General features: G+C 35.4%; 1 protein-coding gene across 2 annotated transcripts in view; it reads right to left on the reverse strand.

Moving 5' to 3' along the window:
* CEP135 (centrosomal protein 135) overlaps window positions 1–17,912 on the reverse strand; it is a 79,210-nt gene that overhangs the window by 51,010 nt on the left and 10,288 nt on the right. The window contains exons 1-7 of one of the 2 annotated variants that reach the window (XM_077757755.1): window positions 17,299–17,380; window positions 16,943–17,027; window positions 12,729–12,857; window positions 10,608–10,823; window positions 6,838–6,903; window positions 4,705–4,843; window positions 1,413–1,636 (exon numbers count right to left, since the gene is read on the reverse strand). In XM_077757755.1, coding sequence (XP_077613881.1) covers window positions 1,413–1,636; window positions 4,705–4,843; window positions 6,838–6,903; window positions 10,608–10,823; window positions 12,729–12,857; window positions 16,943–16,975 — 807 coding nt within the window. In that variant the 5' untranslated portion in view covers window positions 16,976–17,027; window positions 17,299–17,380. Of the gene's footprint in view, window positions 1–1,412; window positions 1,637–4,704; window positions 4,844–6,837; window positions 6,904–10,607; window positions 10,824–12,728; window positions 12,858–16,942; window positions 17,028–17,298; window positions 17,381–17,912 lie in introns of those variants that run through there. The other variant, XM_077757754.1, reaches the window with a different exon arrangement.

Raw genomic sequence — 17,912 nt, forward strand, 5'->3', positions numbered from 1 at the left:
AAGTGAATTCTTTGAGTCAGATAACACTAGAACATTTTAAGAAAATAAGTTGAAGGGGATAAAAGTCTCTCCTAATACCAATATCTCTCATTTGTTTTTCAATTGTGAATCCCACTCAAGGAGTTAATGAAATCAAATATTTAGGTTAAAAGCTTTGAGATATTTTCCTACTCAGTTTTATTTAATAAATACTTGATTAAACTAATTAACCATTTTGTGGAAGATTCTCCTACGCAATGAAGGTGATCAATTCAGGGATTTATTTTTTCTGAGCCTTAAGTATGTATGGGGCTTAAAAAACAACTCAGTAACACATAAATTAACATACACAATATTTTCCCACCAATTCCCTCTGCTTGTAACAGACAACATAGATAGTGTTTCTAGTGACACCAGTAAATCAAATTCAGTCATTAGCCAATGGGGTTAAAAAATAGAGTCTAATCATAAAACAATCCAAAACCATTTGACAATGGACACAGGATCTTCAGGAAAAAGATGATGAAACAAGTAAATTCAGCCAAGTCTGAATTTTTTAAACCCATTAGCTTCATGTATATGTCACAATGACCTGATATTTTTAAATATTTGAAATGAAATGTTTTGAGTTTTAGCTTTACTCCCAACTACCCCTAATTTTATCTAGTGTGTAGATAATGTTAGAGTCATAAGCCTCCAGGACTCCTGTAGCTCCAAAGCTTAAAAAAAAAGGAAAAAAAAAAAAAAAGGAAACACTTAATGAAGAATTCAAATTATACTCATAAAACACTGAAAATAACTGAGACCTAAAACAGAGTTACACAATTTTAATCTCTCATGAACCACGGTTAACTTTACCTAGTTTTAGATTAACAGCTTATAAATGTGGTTGTAGTAGACAAATGGGATGATCTGCCTGACACTCATACCCTCTACCTTCCCTCTGCTGCATGGTTAACATGGAAGATGTCTGGTGTGTACAATGGGACCCACCTTCCTGACTAGTCCAAGGCTGGGAATAGTAGGAAGCCATGTTGTCTGCCATGTGGACAAAGCCATTTTGCTTTGAGAAAGAAAACGCAGCTGATAATAAGAGGAAAGGATAGAAAGAAAGGAAATGTCCAGTAGCATGAATTACTGGTTCCAGTTTCTGGAAGCCCAGATGTCCCTGCACTTACCCTATACATTTAATGAGCTATTCAATCTTTCCTTAATTTACAAAAATCAGTATGTTATACTTTGTTCTTAAGTAGTTTTCCTAATAAATGCAGTGTCCCTACAGTATAGGTCATGTAAGAAAACAAGAATCAAAATTAAGAAAAACTTTTAAAAAGCAAGTGTGAATAAAGTTATATTTAATACAATAACACCAGAAAAGTTTGTTCATAAAAATTCACTCTTGCCTATTAATCATCTTTAAAAAGAGGTATTACCTTTTCTAGTGTTTTAAATATTGGAATTTTTTCACGTGTAGAATAATTTGTAGAACAAGATCTTCGCTGTATTATATGTTGGAGTCTTTCCAGCTCTTTCTTATAGAAATCTCGTTCTTCTTCTATACCTTTCAGAAATGTATCTAAACGAGAGGGTGACTTGTCACGACGTTTTATTCCATGTTCTAGCCTCATCCTTTCAACTTCCAGAGTAAGTTCTCTTTCTGTAAATTAGTTAAATAATAAAAGTGTTGGATATACATTTTACAATTAGCCAAATAAATTATATCAATAAGTTTTAGAATATAAGCTACTAAAAGTCATTTATTTTTGTATATCGCCTGGTGCTCATCATGACAAGTGCACTCTTTAATCACCATCACTTATTTAACCCATTCTCCCACCCACCTCCTCTTGGTAATGATCAGTTTTTTTCTTTTAAAAGATTTTATTTTTAAGTAATCTCTACACCCAACATGGTGCTTGAACTCACAACTCCAAGATCAAGAATCTCATGCTCTTCTGAATGAGCCACCCAGACACCCCAAGAGTCTGTCTTGGTTTGCCTCTCTTTTTCCATTTGTTCATTTGTTTTATTTCTTAAATTCCACATATGAATGAAATCATATGGTATTTGTTTTTCTCTGACTTATTTCACTTAGCATAATATTCCCTAGCTCCACCCATGTTGTTGTAAACAGCAAGATTTCATTCTTTTATATTCCATTGTATAGATACACCACCTCTTCTTTATTCACCAGTTAATAAACATTTGGGTTCTTTCCATAATTTGGCTATTGTAGATAATGCTGCTATAATCATCAGGGTGCATATATCCCTTTGAATATTCTTGTATTCTTTGAGTAAATACTTAGTAGTATGATTGTTGGATTATAAGGTAGTTCTATTTTTAACTGTTTGAGGAAACTCCGTACTGTTTTCTACAGTGGCTATACCAGTTTGCATTCCCACAAATAGTGCAGGAGGATTCCCCTTTCTCCACATCCTCACCAGCACCTGTTGTTTCTTGTGTTGTTGATTTTAGCCATTCTGACAGGTGTGAGATGGTATCTCATTGTAGTTTTAATTAACATTTTCCTGATGGTAAGTGATGATGCGCATCTTTTCTTTTTCTTAGTTTGAGAGAAAGAGGAGAAAGAGAAGAGTGCACGCATGACGGGATGGGGCAGAGAGGAGAGAGAGAATCCCAAGCAGACTCCACAACAACAGCGCAGAGCCTGATGTGGAGCTCAAACCCATGAACCATGAGATTATGACTTGAGCCAAAGTCAGACACTTAACCGACTGAGCCACTTAGGCACTCCTGATGAGCATCTTTTCATGTGTCTGTGGCCATCTATATGTCTTCCTTAGAAAGATGTCTATTCATGTCTTCTACCCACTTTTTAACTGGATTTTTTGTTTTCTGGGTGTTGAGTTTTGTAAATTCTTAATATATTTTGGATACTAACTCTACTAGATATGTCGTTTGCTAATATCTTCTCCCATTCCACAGGTTGCCTTTTAGTTTTGTTGATTGTTTCCTCTGCTATCGAGAAGTTTTTTTATTTTGATGTGGTCCCAATAGTTTATTTTTTCTTTTGCTTCCCTTGCCTCAGGAAACATATCAGGGTGAGCATGTTTAAATGCCAATGGACAAAAACAGTACAGACTAAAATTATGGAAAGGAGACAATTAATATTTAAGGTTTTAAAATTAGAGATCCAGAAAACAGATGGAGGCAGTGGCCTTTCCTAAGAGACAGACTTCCATAGTAACAGGAGGGAAGATAAAGATGGACAATTTAAGATCTGGGGACAGGAAACTGACAGAAGGCTTCCCTGATGGCTTCCATTCTCTTAGGGAACCTGAAGATCGCCTACTCACAATGGGAAGTGGAATGAGAGTCACAGGTTTATTGAACATGGAAAACATTTGAAATGTTTCCCGCAGACAGTAGGAAATCAAAGGGTAAGAAATACAGAGTAAGATTTCCATACATCACTGAATGTGCTGCTAAGGTTCAGGACCATCTAATTTACAGTACTATTGATGTGTCTGGTGCATACACATGCAGTGCTTAATTGTTCAAGTGTAAATGTATAGAGGGTAAATATTTGGGTTGACCTGTGCCTGGATTTTTGGCAGGGGGGTGCATTCGCAACACAGAAAAACAGGGAGTTTCATATATCTGAAAGATCACACTGAAATGATAGGCCATAGCTAGCTATGAAAGGAAGTAAACTGCAAACTTCTATACACAGGTCTAAGCACTTTAAAGTATTAACCCATTTAGTCTTCACAAGAATCTTTTGGGTAGATGCCATCATTAACCCCACAGACAGGGAAACTAAGACATAAAGAAGTTAGGTAATGTGCTCAAGGCTTACAGCCAGTAAGGAGAGAAGGGGTCAAATAGATTATCCACATGGATGCAAAAGAGCCTAGAATATAGCCTCTTCTTAATATAGCACTCTGGCCTTTTACTTCCAAAGACACATGGAGTTTGAGGGCAGCAGGCTTCTGCTCTTACCATTCCGTCTGCCTGGAAAACTCTGCCCCAAATCTTTATCTGGCTGGTGTCTTATCTCTGAGACCTTGGGTCAGTCCACCTTCTGGCGTATCTTCCCCCATTTTAATACCTCTTATCATCTCAAATTGCCATTTTCATTTAATCACTACTAATTTGTCTAACTAGAACAAAGAAAGGCTCCACAAGAGCAGGAGCACTGTATATTTTGTTTACTATTATATATCCCAGTACCTGGAACAGAGCCTGGCACACAACAGGCTCATACACATTTGTTGAATGAATGAGTGAGTGGAAGAATTCTTATGTGTTTCCTAAACCAACTCATTTAGGGCTGGTACCTGGCAAAAAGTTACCCTACTGGGGGTGGAGCAGGGGGGTGGGAAATGAATGAACATGTTCTCTCAGGTGATAACAAGTGTATTTCTTTTCAAAGATTATGCACTTCAGTTTTTCACTATTTCATAAATTTTCCTCTTAGTCTTAATTCTATTATCTGCCTCAAAGAAGGATATACTTCTACTGGAAAATGTTCAAGCAGGGTTCCCTGTACTAACTAGTCAAAATATAAAAGAATCCTGTAAGGTTGTTGAGGGACAGAGATTTTTTTTACTGTATTTACAGCACCTAGTAGGGTTTCTGGTATATAGCAAGCACTCCACAAATATTTATTGAATGAATGAAAGATAATCTACCAAGAAAAATAATACCTCAGGAGGAAATCACAATCACTTTTTAAGTTATTAACATTTCATATTTTACCTGTAACTGCAAAACTTTCCATTTTTTTGTTAAGTCTTTGCTTTTCTTGCTCAAGCTGATGAACAACAGTTTCCAGGTCTGATTTTATAAGGAGTTCATCACTCAGTCTCTCCTTTTCTTTATGGCATAAGTTTAATTCCTGCAAATTTTAATACTACAATTAAGATTTCTAACAACTGTATAAAATATTATAGCATTTAAAATAGATGTTTTAGTAAGTACATTAAATTAAGAGTAATTCACATACACACAGACACACACTTTCAGTTAGTCAAATATACGGTTTCAACTAGTTAATTGTCAATTGTGGCTAAAAGGAGCATAAAACCCAAATATCAATAGTGCTCCTTTATGAGAGCTATTAAATTTTGTTTTCATTTGTTTAGCATACTGTTCTACTTTTTAACATGAATGAAGTATGAATGAAGTAAAGTTTTAAAACTTTACTTTTAAAGGAAGGCAGAACAAAGACATAGTGTTCTAAGACTATCATAAGTCTCAGTAACTATGCTGGTCATTCTCTCTGCCTCATATGCACAGTGGGGATAAGATTGGTACCTGGACACAAGGATTCACTGGTGAGGATGCAACTAAGGATGTGAAGCACTCTGCAGTGTCTAGCACATGGCAAGTGCTTAATAAATATCAGCTATTAATTTCATTAGTATGTATCTTAAAAATACATAAATATAGCACTAATGGGAAAAATAAAAAAGGTCAGAAAATAACCACTGCATCTTACTGTCAGCCAATACTACTGAAACTTGGTCAGAGTTCTGAGACAAGTATCATGAATCACATTTGACTGTTTATAGTGTACATACAACAGTAGTGAACAAAAGCAAAAATCCCTACATGACACTGTTAGTAAAAACTAACATCACCAAAACATCTACTTTCTGTTTATTGACCTCATGAGAGAATTTCACAGTATCCATGAGACTCAAGAGTAGACAACATCTAGCAGGTTTAGTTAATTCAATTATTCAGTATTGACTTGAATACCTGTAGTTGAATAAAAAGGAAGCCACTGTGATTCACAGTGAGCATTTAAAAATCAACAAATACTCAAGCATCTACAATATGCCAGCACATCACACTGGCTTCATGGAGTGGGATTTCATTTTCTAATTTGCTTTATGCCACCAGAACATTGCTGCTACACCGTATAAAGAGTATATATAATGAGAAAACTTGGAAATTAGTCTTAGTTTCTAATCATAGCAGAAACTCATCCAATTTAATGGCTATTAAAAAAATCCTCAATCATCTTTTGGGTGACCACCCAGGACTTTTAACCTGTAAGCAAGACATTCTGTCAGTTCTAGACTACAGAACTATATGCTATTTCTGGGTTTATGCTGGGATGATTATTACTTTTCTCATATGAAGACTACCAGAACAAATAATATCTAGGAAAATGGTTTACAATACTAAGCAAAGCTCTTCAAAGAAGACTGAGTGTTTTGTTTTATCCTTAAGTAATCTCTACACCCAACCCAGGGCTCGAACTCACAACCCCATGATCAAGAGTTGCACACTTCACTGACTAAGCCAGCTAGGCACCCCAGGACTGAGTGTTTTTAATAAAGGCAACAATGTTTAAAGTAAGTTTAATGTTTTAATATTACTCAACTGACAAGTCATGAAGTAGTTAAAAGAATATTCCCAATAGATTTTCCAAGTTCGAATTTAACTTGCAATTTACAATATATGAAATTAAAGAATTATAAAAATATAAATGAAATGAAATACATCTATTCAAAGGAATATGACTCAGCCATAAAAAGGAAGTACTTGCTACAACAAGCACAAACCTTGAAAACACCGTGCTAAATGAAAGAAGCCAAACACAAATGGCCACATACTATATGCTTCTGTTTCTACAAACTGTCCAGAATAGGCAAATCTATAGAAGTAGAAAGTATATTAGTAGTTACCAGAGGCTGAGTAGAGGAAAATGGGGAGTGACTGCTAATGGGTATGATGTTTCTTTTTGGAGTGATGAAAATGTTATTACTAGAGCGAATATAGTGTGTAAATTACATCTATCAATTAAAAAAATATATGCAAAATAAAGCACATAAATTTTCTTACCAAATATTCTTGGAATTCGACATGATATCTACTTACCAGTTGAAGTTTTGCCATTGTCTCTTCAAGATCCCGCATTTCAGAAAGCTTTCTTTTAATCTCTTTCTAGGAATAAAACACTTATTAAGTACAGACCTGAAAGTCAAGAATACTTATCACTAAGTCATGCTGCATATAAATAAGACCAAGTCATTTTTCAAGTAGTCTTCCTTCTCACCAGGGATATTTAGCTGTTTATTGTTGTTGTTTGGTTTTGTTTTAAAGTTTATTTATTCTGAGAGAGAGAGAGAGGGAGAGAGAGAAAGAGAGAGAGAGAGAGAGAGNTTTTTCAAGTAGTCTTCCTTCTCACCAGGGATATTTAGCTGTTTATTGTTGTTGTTTGGTTTTGTTTTAAAGTTTATTTATTTTGAGAGAGCGAGAGAGGGAGAGAGAGAAAGAGAGAGAGAGAGAGAGAGTATTCTAAGCAGGCTCCACACTGTCAGCACAGCACGGTGTCTGACACAGGGCTTGATCTCACTAATCATAGGATCATCACTTGAGCCAAAATCAAGAGTTGGAGGCTTCACCAACTGAGCCACCCACACACCTTGTGGCTTTAGCTATTTTAAACTTCAATTTCAGTGAAGATGAGAAAAGTCCAGGATTCTCTTCAATTTCTTGGTATCCTGAATGCTTACAGGGAGCTATTTATAACATCTGAAACAAGAGGACCACTTAAAAACTATTTTGCCTGTACACTTATAGGGTCTTCCTTGAACCTTAATTTTGGAGTTCTTTTAGGGCATTGTCATTTCCTAATTCTTCTCTCTCTCCAACTGCTACTGCCAATGTTAAAATATTTTGACCCAATAGGAATCTTTTGTGAGCCAAGCTGTGATTCTTGACCACTGCCAATGGGACTTGAGAAACTATGTTCAGTATGTTGTGTGCATGAGCATAGGATGCAGAAAAAGGCAGAAAGAGAGGAATGAGATACAGGACTGTTGCAATGAAACAGAGCCACAAAAACAAAATGAAAACTGTACTAATAATATTTTTCATTTTCTTTCTTTTTTAATTTTTTTTTTTAGTAATTTCTACATCCAATGTGGGGCTTGAATTCATGATCCAGAGATTAAGAGTCAGAGGCTCTTCCAACTGGGCCAGCCAGGAGCCCTTATAGTCTTCATTTTCAAGACTCTTTTGGCTATTCTGGGTCTCTTGAGATTTTATAATTTTTTTGTTTCTATAAAAAAAATGCCATTGGGATATGGATAGGGATTGTACTGAATCTGTAGATTGCTTTGAGTACTATGGATATGTAAGTAATATTAAGTCCTCCAATCCATGAACATAGTTTGTCTTTCTATTTATTTCTGTCTTCAATTCTTTTCAGCAATGTTTTAGTTTTCAGCATACAAGATTTTTTTTACCTTCTTAGATAAGTTTATTCCTAAATATTTTATTCTTTTTGATGCTATTGCAAATGGGATTATTTTCTTAATTTCCTTTTGGATTTTACTTGTTTGCATACTAAAACACACCTCATTTTTGTGCACTGATTTTGTATCCTGCAACTTTGTTAAATATATTAGTTCTAGTTTTCATGAAATCTTTAGGATTTTCTACATATAAGATCTGTTCATCCAGAAACATAATTTTATTTCTTTCTTTCCAATTTGGATGCCTTTTCTTTCTTTTTCTTGCTAACTGCTTTGGCTAGTAGTACTACGTTGAACAGAAGTGGTGAGAATGGGCATCCTTGCATTGTTCCTGATCCTAGAGGAAAAGCTTTCAATCTTTCACCACTGGGTATGACATGAACTGTGAGCTTTTCAAATATGGCCTTCATTACGCTGAAGCATGTTCCTTTTAATCTACTAATTAGTGGAGATGACACTGTATAAAATTGATTTAGTGATGTAGAATACTGGTCCTCAAACTGGGTTACACCCATTCCTGGGATAACATGAAGAATTCCCAAAAATTAGGTAAAACTACTGTATACATGTAGTTGTAGTGTATACGTACCTGGATATACAATCCTTTTTAAGAATTATCAACCTGAAAACCTGCAGATGGGTCTACGTATCTCATGATTTCTCCTCTCCCACTTTCCCTCTCACAGCTGTTTTTCTCCCACTATTTTTTTTAACTGTATTTATTTTGAGATAGAGTGACAAAGAGAGACATGGAAAGAGACAGAGAATCCCAGTTTCCGCACTGCCAGCGCAGAGCGGGATGTGGGGCTCGAATTCACAAACTGTGAGATCATGACCTGAGCCAAAACCAAACAGTTCGACACTTAAGTGACTGAGCCATCCAGGCACCCCCTCTCCCACTTTTTAAAGCAAAAGGAGGGGTGCCTGGGTGGCTCAGTCAGTTAAGCATCCAACTTCAGCTCAGGTCATGATCTCACAGTCTGCAAATTCGAGCCCTGCATTGGGGTCTGTGCTGACAGCTCAGAGCCTGGAGCCTGCTTCGGATTCTGTATCTCCCTCTCTCTCTGCCCCTTCCCCACTTACACGCTCTCTCTCTCCCTCAAAAATAAACATTAAAAAAATAAAAAAATTTTAAGCAAAAGGATGCATCTAATGCCACACTATCTCAAAAATATGAAAAACTTTTGAAGCATCAGGCAAATAGAAAATCTGAAATTTATTAAAGATACATATTTATTAAGATATGCATTAATAAGACACATCTCATTAAGAGATATATTTCCAATAAAATTTTACTTTTTAATTTAGTATGTATTTATCCACATTTGTGCTGTATTTGTTACTCTGATCCAATAATTACTGATAATTATGGTGATAGCACTATTCAGAGGAAAATGTTAACACTTTGAACCTTGTAGTCAGAGGACATTTTTTTTTTACTTTTTTTTATAGTTTATTTATTTTTGAGACAGAGAGAGACAGCACGAGTGGGGGAGGGGCAGAGAGAGAGGCAGACACAGAATCTGAAACAGGCTCCAGGCTCTGAGCTATCAGCACAGAACCTGATGTGGGGCTTGAACACACAAACCGCGAGATCACGAACTGAGCCAAAGTTGGATGCTTAACCGACTGAGCCATCCAAGTGCCCCAGAGGATATTTTTTAAAATGAAAAATGTCAATAAATAAATAAAATAAAATATTTCAATTCATGTATTTTTTACTACAGAGATATTTGATAGGGTGATCATGAAAAGATATTCAAGCATAAATATGTTAAAAGAGGATAAAACTGTGGAAATTTCAAGAAAAAAGGGTCATTTAGATTCTACTAGCTATATTTAAAAGAACAATGAGACAGTTTTATGAGATCAATAGACTGGAAATTACATCCTTTGTATCTATTTATTAATTATTATTTTTAAAGATTTTATTTTTAAGTAATCTTTACACCCAATGTGGGGCTCGAACTCACAATCCTGAGATCAAGAGTTGCACACTCCTCCACTGCACCAACCAGCCGCCCCCTTTAGTATCTATTTAAACTTAAAGATGAAAAATGTTAGCTACCAACTTAAAAGTATGCAAGGATATATACACTGTTCAAAATATTTTTTTAAAGGGTTCATGAGCACAAAATGACATAGAAGACAAACTTCCACAGCTCACTCACAAGACAGATAAAAGAACAGAGATGAAAATCTTGAAGGAAAATAGGACAAAGTCTAGAGAACTAGCCTGAAGCATGCTTCAGAAACACAGGCAAATTTAGAAAGCGGAAAAACTTGAATTACAAGACAAACAAATCAAAAGACCCAATCAGATATCAATGGGCTTAAGCTCACTATGTTCTAGACGAATTAACAAACGCTCCCACAACCTAGACATACCTTTGCTTCCCCAAGTTCTTTATCGGCAGTCTCAAGTACTTCTTCTTTATGTCTTTCCAACTGCTGTGCTAACTGGTCTATTTCAGTTAATTCTTGGCAGAGTTTTTCATTTTTGTTACTTAAATTAACAACTTCAGTAGTTACTGTTTCTTTGGTTTCCATAAGCTCCTGTATATGCTTCTCCAGGTCTTTATTAGCTTGCTGAAGAAAGTCAACCTAAATTGAATTTGTAATTCATAGGTATATGAATTGGGAAATTATCCTAAATACTTCAAATATATCCTTCAAATATAAATACTTCAAAAATATCCTAAATATTTCAAAGTACTGTATTTTTTAAAATATTGAAAATTAAACCAGAGGTATTTTAAATTTGCAATCTTACACTGTTGATTCACAAAACTGACAATGTGTGGTTTAATACAAATATATAACCATTGGCATTCAATTTTTAAACATGGAAGGAAAGGAAAAGTAAAACATTTGTGTGAACTTTTTCTCAACAGAGAGTTCTACAATTATGACAAGAATATCACTACGATAATCTCACTCTGGACTGTGTTGTCCAATATAGTAGTCACCAACACCCACATGTGCATACTGTGGATAGTCAAAACTGAGGTGTGCTATAAATGTAAAACATACACAAGATTTCAAATACTTGGTACAAAAAAGAAAAAAAGGAAAATATGACAACATCAACATTAAAATTTTTTTTTTTAATTTTTTTTATTTATTTCTGAGAGAGAGACAGCGTGAACAGGGGAGGGTCAGAGAGAGAGGAAGATACACAATCAGAAGCAGGCTCCAGGCTCTGAGCTAGCTGTCAGCACAGAGCCCAATGAGGGGTTGAACCCACGAACTGTGAGATCATGAACTGAGCTGAAGCCGGACTCTTAACCGACTGAGCAACCCAGGTGCCCCGACAACATCAACATTTCACAACAATAATTACACACAAATTATATTTTGGATATACTGAGGTAAATGTATTATTAAAATTAATTTCATCTGTTTCTTCTTATTTTTTTAATCTAGTTACTAGAAAATTATATTATTTAATGTTTATTTTTGAGAGAGATAGAACAGATAGAACGCAAGCAGAGAGAGGGAGACACAGCATCTGAAGGAGGCTCCAGGCTCTGAGCTATCAGCACAGAGCCTGATACAGGATTTGAACCCATGGCCAGTGAGATCATGACCTGGGCTGAAGTTGGATGCTTAACCGAGTGAGCCACCCAGGCACTCCTAGGAAATTTTAAATTACATATGTGGCTCATAACATATTTGTATTAGACAGTACTGCTCTAGGGCTACTGCTGATATTCATGACTTACTCTATTCTGGTTCTGGTCCAGTCAGAATTTCTAAATTTCTAAAGGTGAGGTAACATGCTTTATGGAACTCTCCTGTTCTTTTACTCTTAGGTCAGACACATGGCAAGGGAATCTATTACATGTTTAATTTTTGGATTTCCTGTTTAAAATCTTTTTGACATTTATAAATTTATAAAGAAATATAAAAATTTCAAAAATAAAGAAAATTCTTCAAAAGAGTATCTTCTATTTTTCAAAAAGAGTATCTCGTCACACAAAGATAAACTGCTAGTATATTTTAGTGTATTCTCTTCCAGTGTCATACACACATTTTTAAAAACAAAACTCAAGATCACATTGTATCTATGGTTTATTCTCCTCCTTTAAATTTTTTTTAATGTTTATTTATTTTGAGAGAATGAGAGAGAGTGTGCTAGCAGAGTAAGGGCAGAGAGAAAGGGAGAGAGAAAGAATCCCAAGTAGGCTCGAACTCACAAACCGGGAGATCATGACCTGAGCTGAAACCAAGAGTCAGATGCTTAACCGACTGAGCCACTCAGCCATGCCTATTCTCCTCTTTTAAATATTTAACATTATGGTATATATATTTTCCTGGCTCATTAAATATTTTTTAAAACATGATTTTTAATAGCTGCATCCTATTTTTGGATAGTTTGGCTCTATCAAATTTTTTCCACTGCAAATAATACACTAGTAAATAACTCTCACTTTTACAAATCCATGGACTGTCAGAAACACTTAACAATCATATATACACAATGAAATAATTAATAAATGTCATTACCTGAATATTTAAATGAGCAATAAGCTTTTCATTCGTTTTGTTTCTAGTCTCCAGAGAGAGAACATCAGGGGAGCGGCCACTGTCCAATGCAACTGACAGTCGTTCTATCTCTCGTTCTCTTAGCTCAATCTGAAGACAAAAGGTCATGCTATCATTTTTAAAAATTTGCTTTAAACTGAAATAATTAAGGCTGGACACTTCTTTGGATATACTTCCATTTCTCTTATGTGTCACCATGTATACAAGAGATTAACACTCCTATATGTATCCACATGAATATGGGATTATAAAATGCATATAAACAGAGCAAAAATAAACAGAGAAAATGTCAAAATAAGATTGTCAACAAAGCTTTTATAAGTATTTCTATTGAATAGATTCTTCCTAATTAATTTTAATTTTTGTTTTTCCCCCTCCTCCAAGATTAGGCAATGTTTACATAAAAAGAAATGACTGAGTACTAGAACAGCATCTGAGCAACTTCAGTACCTAGTGGAATAAACGTAGAATAAATGAATATATGTAGCACAGAAAGAAGTGCTACTGACACTCAATATTAAAAAGGATAGGAATTTGGGGTGAATTTAATTAATTATCTATTATTTAGAAAACAACACACACAAAATCACAGAGATCACCATCAACCATGAAATCACACTTACATGCACGAATTTGGAAACACAGACATACACCTTTACAGTCTTGTATTTTTTCAAAAAAACATGAAAACTATAAAACCAAGCACTCAATTCAACAATATTGAACACAATTCTAGGTAAATGAAGATGAATAAAACATTGTTTCCAACTTTCAGGAACACAGTTTTACCAGGAAAACTAGCAAGTAAAATAATAATTGCTGTATAATATGTTGTTCGATGGTAGAATAAATAGGTATATGACACCAAAGTGATTAAGAGAATAAACTGATTTACTTTCCATGATATAACCATATTCCTACGGAAATTAGTGAAGGCTTTATCAAATACATATGCCCAAAAAGGTTATAAATTATGCTGTGAAGAGAAAGAAGAAAGGAAGAATGTTCCAGGCAGTGTCACAGAAACATAAAGCCATATAGTATGATTGAAGGAGCAGAAATGGCTCAGTAAGACTGGATTGTAATGTGCAAGCGAACTTACGGTTGGGTCTGAAGAATCAGGCAGGAACTAATTACAAGTACTGAATACTTTGCTAAGGAGAAAGACTGTTCTGCACTAAAAGATGATTAAGAATAAAATCAGAGGCAGGGAGACCTTTTGGAGGAATGAACGAGAGATGAATAAGGTGTAGAATACGCAGTGAGATAAGTTAGAGCAGAAGTACTTTATCTTACTAGATAAGTAAGTTTACAAAGTACTTAGAAGTGACAATTTGGTGAGTGGTAAGCAAAGGGAAGAGAATGAGATCTAGAAAGATTAGAGAATGTTGGCCTGGGCAGATGGTGATGCCACCAACCAATGTAGAGAATACAGGATAAAAAACAGATTTGAGGCAGAAGATAACACGTTCAGTACCGGGCATATGGTACAAAGAACTTTCATCCAAGTGGAAATTTCCAGTATAAAATTGGACACATGGGTCTGGACCTCTGCAGAGATTTGAGCCAGAAAGATTGGGAAGTTATCAACATAAAGAGGATATTTTAAGAGAGTAGATGAGATCTTCTGAGAAAATACACAGGGAAAGATGAAGGAGCCAAAGACAGAATCCTGAAAAACAATAATATTTCAGGGAACAGGCAGAGGAAAAAAGCAAAGAAGAAATTATAAGAGATTTAAAAAAAAAAGGGGGGGACGGGGCACCTGGGTGGCTTAGTCGGTTAAACGACCGACTTCGGCTCAGGTCATGATTTCATGGTTCGTGGGTTCAAGCCCCTCGTAAGGCTCTGTGCTGACAGCTAGCTCAGAGTCTGGAGCCTGTTTCAGATTCTGTGACTCCCTCTCTCTCTGACCCTCCCCTGCTCACACTGTCTCTCTCTCTCTCTCAGAAATAAAAAACATTTAAAAATTTTAAAAAATTAAAAAAAGGGAAAACTCAAAGAAAATGAAGTCATGAAAAGGTTTCAAAGAGAAGTTATCAATAATGTCAAATATTACAAAGGGGTCAAGAAAATAGAGACTAAAAGTGTCCTTTTGGATCTAGCAATTAATGTCACTGGTGTCATTACTAAACCCATTTATGTAATGGGAAGCAGAAGCCAGAACGCACCAGGAAGCAGGCGGTGAAGAAGTGGAGACAGAAGAGTAAGATAGTCTTTAGAGAAGTTTACATAAGGGAGGAGATGGCATTAGCAAAAGGGAGAGAGAGTTAAAGGAGACCTTTTTAAAAAAAATTACTATTATTATTAATGTTTTAATTTATTTATTTTGAGAGACAGAGAGAGCATGAGTGGGCAGGGGCAGAGAGAGAGAGGAAGAGACAGAATCCCAAGCAGGCTCTGTACTGTCAGCATGGAGCCCAATGTGGAGCTTGAACTCGCAAACCGTGAGATCATGGCCTTAGTCAAAATCAAGAGTTGGACACTTAACTGACTGAGCCACTCAGATTCTCCTAAAGGAGATCTTTTTAAGGGATGTTAGTAATGACCATGATAACACCTCTCTCTAGGACTGTGAGGAAAATTAAAAGCATTACTAGCTGTAAAGTGACCATATATGACTTTGTTAAAGAAAAAAGGAAAAAGTGATTAAAGCAAAATAAGAAGGGAGGAAATAGAGCCAAGCACACAGGTAGTCTTCCAAACAGGAAGAATACCACACTACTCATTAAGTCTCGAGAACCTGAGCATGAACACTGATAATTATTTTATTTTTTAAAAATGTTTCTTTATTTATGGGGGAGTGGGGAAAGAAACAGTCAGTGGGGGAGGCGCAGAGATAGAGAGGGAGAAAGACAATCCTAAGCAAACTCCACACTGTCAGCACAGAGTCCAATGCGAGGCTTGAACCCACAAACTGTGAGATCATGACCTGAGCTGAAATCAAGAGTTGAACATTAAATCAACTGAGCCATCCAGGTACCCCAACATTGCTAATTTTAAAGATAGAGACAGGAAGTTGAGACAAGGTGGTATCTTGATAACAAGGGTATTTATTATAGATTGGGTGAAAGAGCTTGGGGAGAACAGCAACATTTGGAATACAGTCTGATAAAACAGAATGAACTCAAGCAAAAAAAAAAAAAGCAAAAAAGACAGGCAGCAGAGTGGATTCAATTAAGATTGATAACCACAATAAATTGATGGTTTCAATCAGAATGGTCAGGTTATTTTCTCCAAACACCTCAGCCACCTCACAAAGATGATAAAGACTGGTCAGCTATGTTCATAAAGTACTTGGAAAAAAATGTGATGAAGTATGATTATAAATTAAAAAATGATAACATTCAACTGTGAAGATATCAAATATGGACAAGTTTTATCTCTCTCCATATAGTAAGTTTTTTGGTTGACATTATCACTATCGTTTTTTACTCCATTTTTATCTGAATAATCTTCAAAGTACTTTATAAACTTAACAGTTATACCAAACATAAGTTACGTCTATATTTGTATGTGCAGATCACTTCACTCCAAAAAAATAGTCATGTACAGAAAATGAAAAACATGTTACCCAATTTAAGCTTCAGTAAGCATATTAAGAAAGCCTATAATTACACAAATCAGAATTTAGCCAAAATACCAACAGAAGTTATAAAAGAACAAAGCTTATTATGGTTATGACCTAACCCTGCAATATTAATTCCCCAGCTTCTTTAGAAAACTGTTTTACTAGCTCTTACAGAGAATATACAACAAAAAATATGGTACCACTCTCAAAATGACTTCAAAATGACAAAATCTATAGTAAGAGCAAAAAAATTATGTAAGATACTACTTTAAAGCATAATGCACTTCAATAAAATATCTCCCAAGATGGAAACAATAAAATAAAATATCTGGGGAGATAAGAGGACTTACCTAAAAAAAAAAACAAAAACCCAAAAAAACTACTATTTACCTCAATGCATAATGAAGGGACTGAACTGTTTGTTCTAAAGCCACCTAAGCCACTCTAGCTACTATTGTTATTAACAAATTGGTAGGAAAGATAAAAGCTGTATTACTCAGGATCAGTAATCCCAAATATAAACCAATTTTATTCATAATCACAGCATACCCATCCCAACAATGCAACCATGCATCCCTACCATGCAAGCATATAAAAATCCTACCTGCTGGTTATAATCTCTCAGTTCACTTTCCATCACTGCTAACTTTTCTTTTAACTGGTGGACTTCCTCTTGAAGTTCTTGAATTCTGAAACACATTTATAATTACTGCCAATATAGTTTTGTTAAGAAATACAAAATAACAAGAAATGAAACTAGATGTGTTCTCCTACAAATTCTCTACTTTCTATTTCTCAATAAGGTGTGAAGTGCTGTGCCAAAGGGTTCCTAAGCACAATATAAGCAGAGTACATTAGCTTGAAGATTTAATTTCACATTCTAAGAACGGATAAAAAAAAAACCCTGAGTGGTAAATAATTTGAAACTCAGATACATTATGCCTACTATTGCATTCTGACCTTTAAAACTCTTTGAGGGGGCGCCTTGGTGGCTCAGTCAGTTGGGCGACCGACTTCAGCTCAGGTCGTGATCTCATGGTCTGGGTATGTAGGTTCAAGCCTCATGTTGGGCTCTGGGCTGACAGCTCAGAGCCTGGAGCCTGCTTCAGACTGTATGTCTCCCTCACTCTCTGCTCTCCCCAGGGCACACACTGTCTCTCTCTCAAAAATAAACAAACATAAAAACAAAAAAACAAAAAAAGCTCTCTGAGGTACTGCTGTCAATTCTTAGGTTCAAGAAACTAGAGGGTGTAGTCTAGAATTCACAACATTATTAAGTGAAATAAGGAATCAAAGTGTGTTTTCTAAATGACCCTGTATTTTCTAATGAACTACCCTGCAATCCTGGAGAAGAAAAATATTGAGAAATACTACAATTTACCAAGTAGCTACAGCAAAAATCTACTGCTTTCCGGAACTTATTAATTCTAACAAAATCAAGATTTGTCCAAATTATCTAATTGTACAAACTGCTCAAATGTATTTATACTACATCAAATTTTGCCAAACATTAACATAAATATGACATAACCACTTTCATACTGGAAAAATAAAGCCTGAAACCAGTTCAGCTT

Source organism: Crocuta crocuta, unplaced genomic scaffold (genome assembly GCF_008692635.1).
Source record: "Crocuta crocuta isolate KB4526 unplaced genomic scaffold, BGI_CrCroc_1.0 scaffold282, whole genome shotgun sequence".
NCBI classification, from domain to species: Eukaryota; Metazoa; Chordata; class Mammalia; order Carnivora; family Hyaenidae; genus Crocuta; species Crocuta crocuta.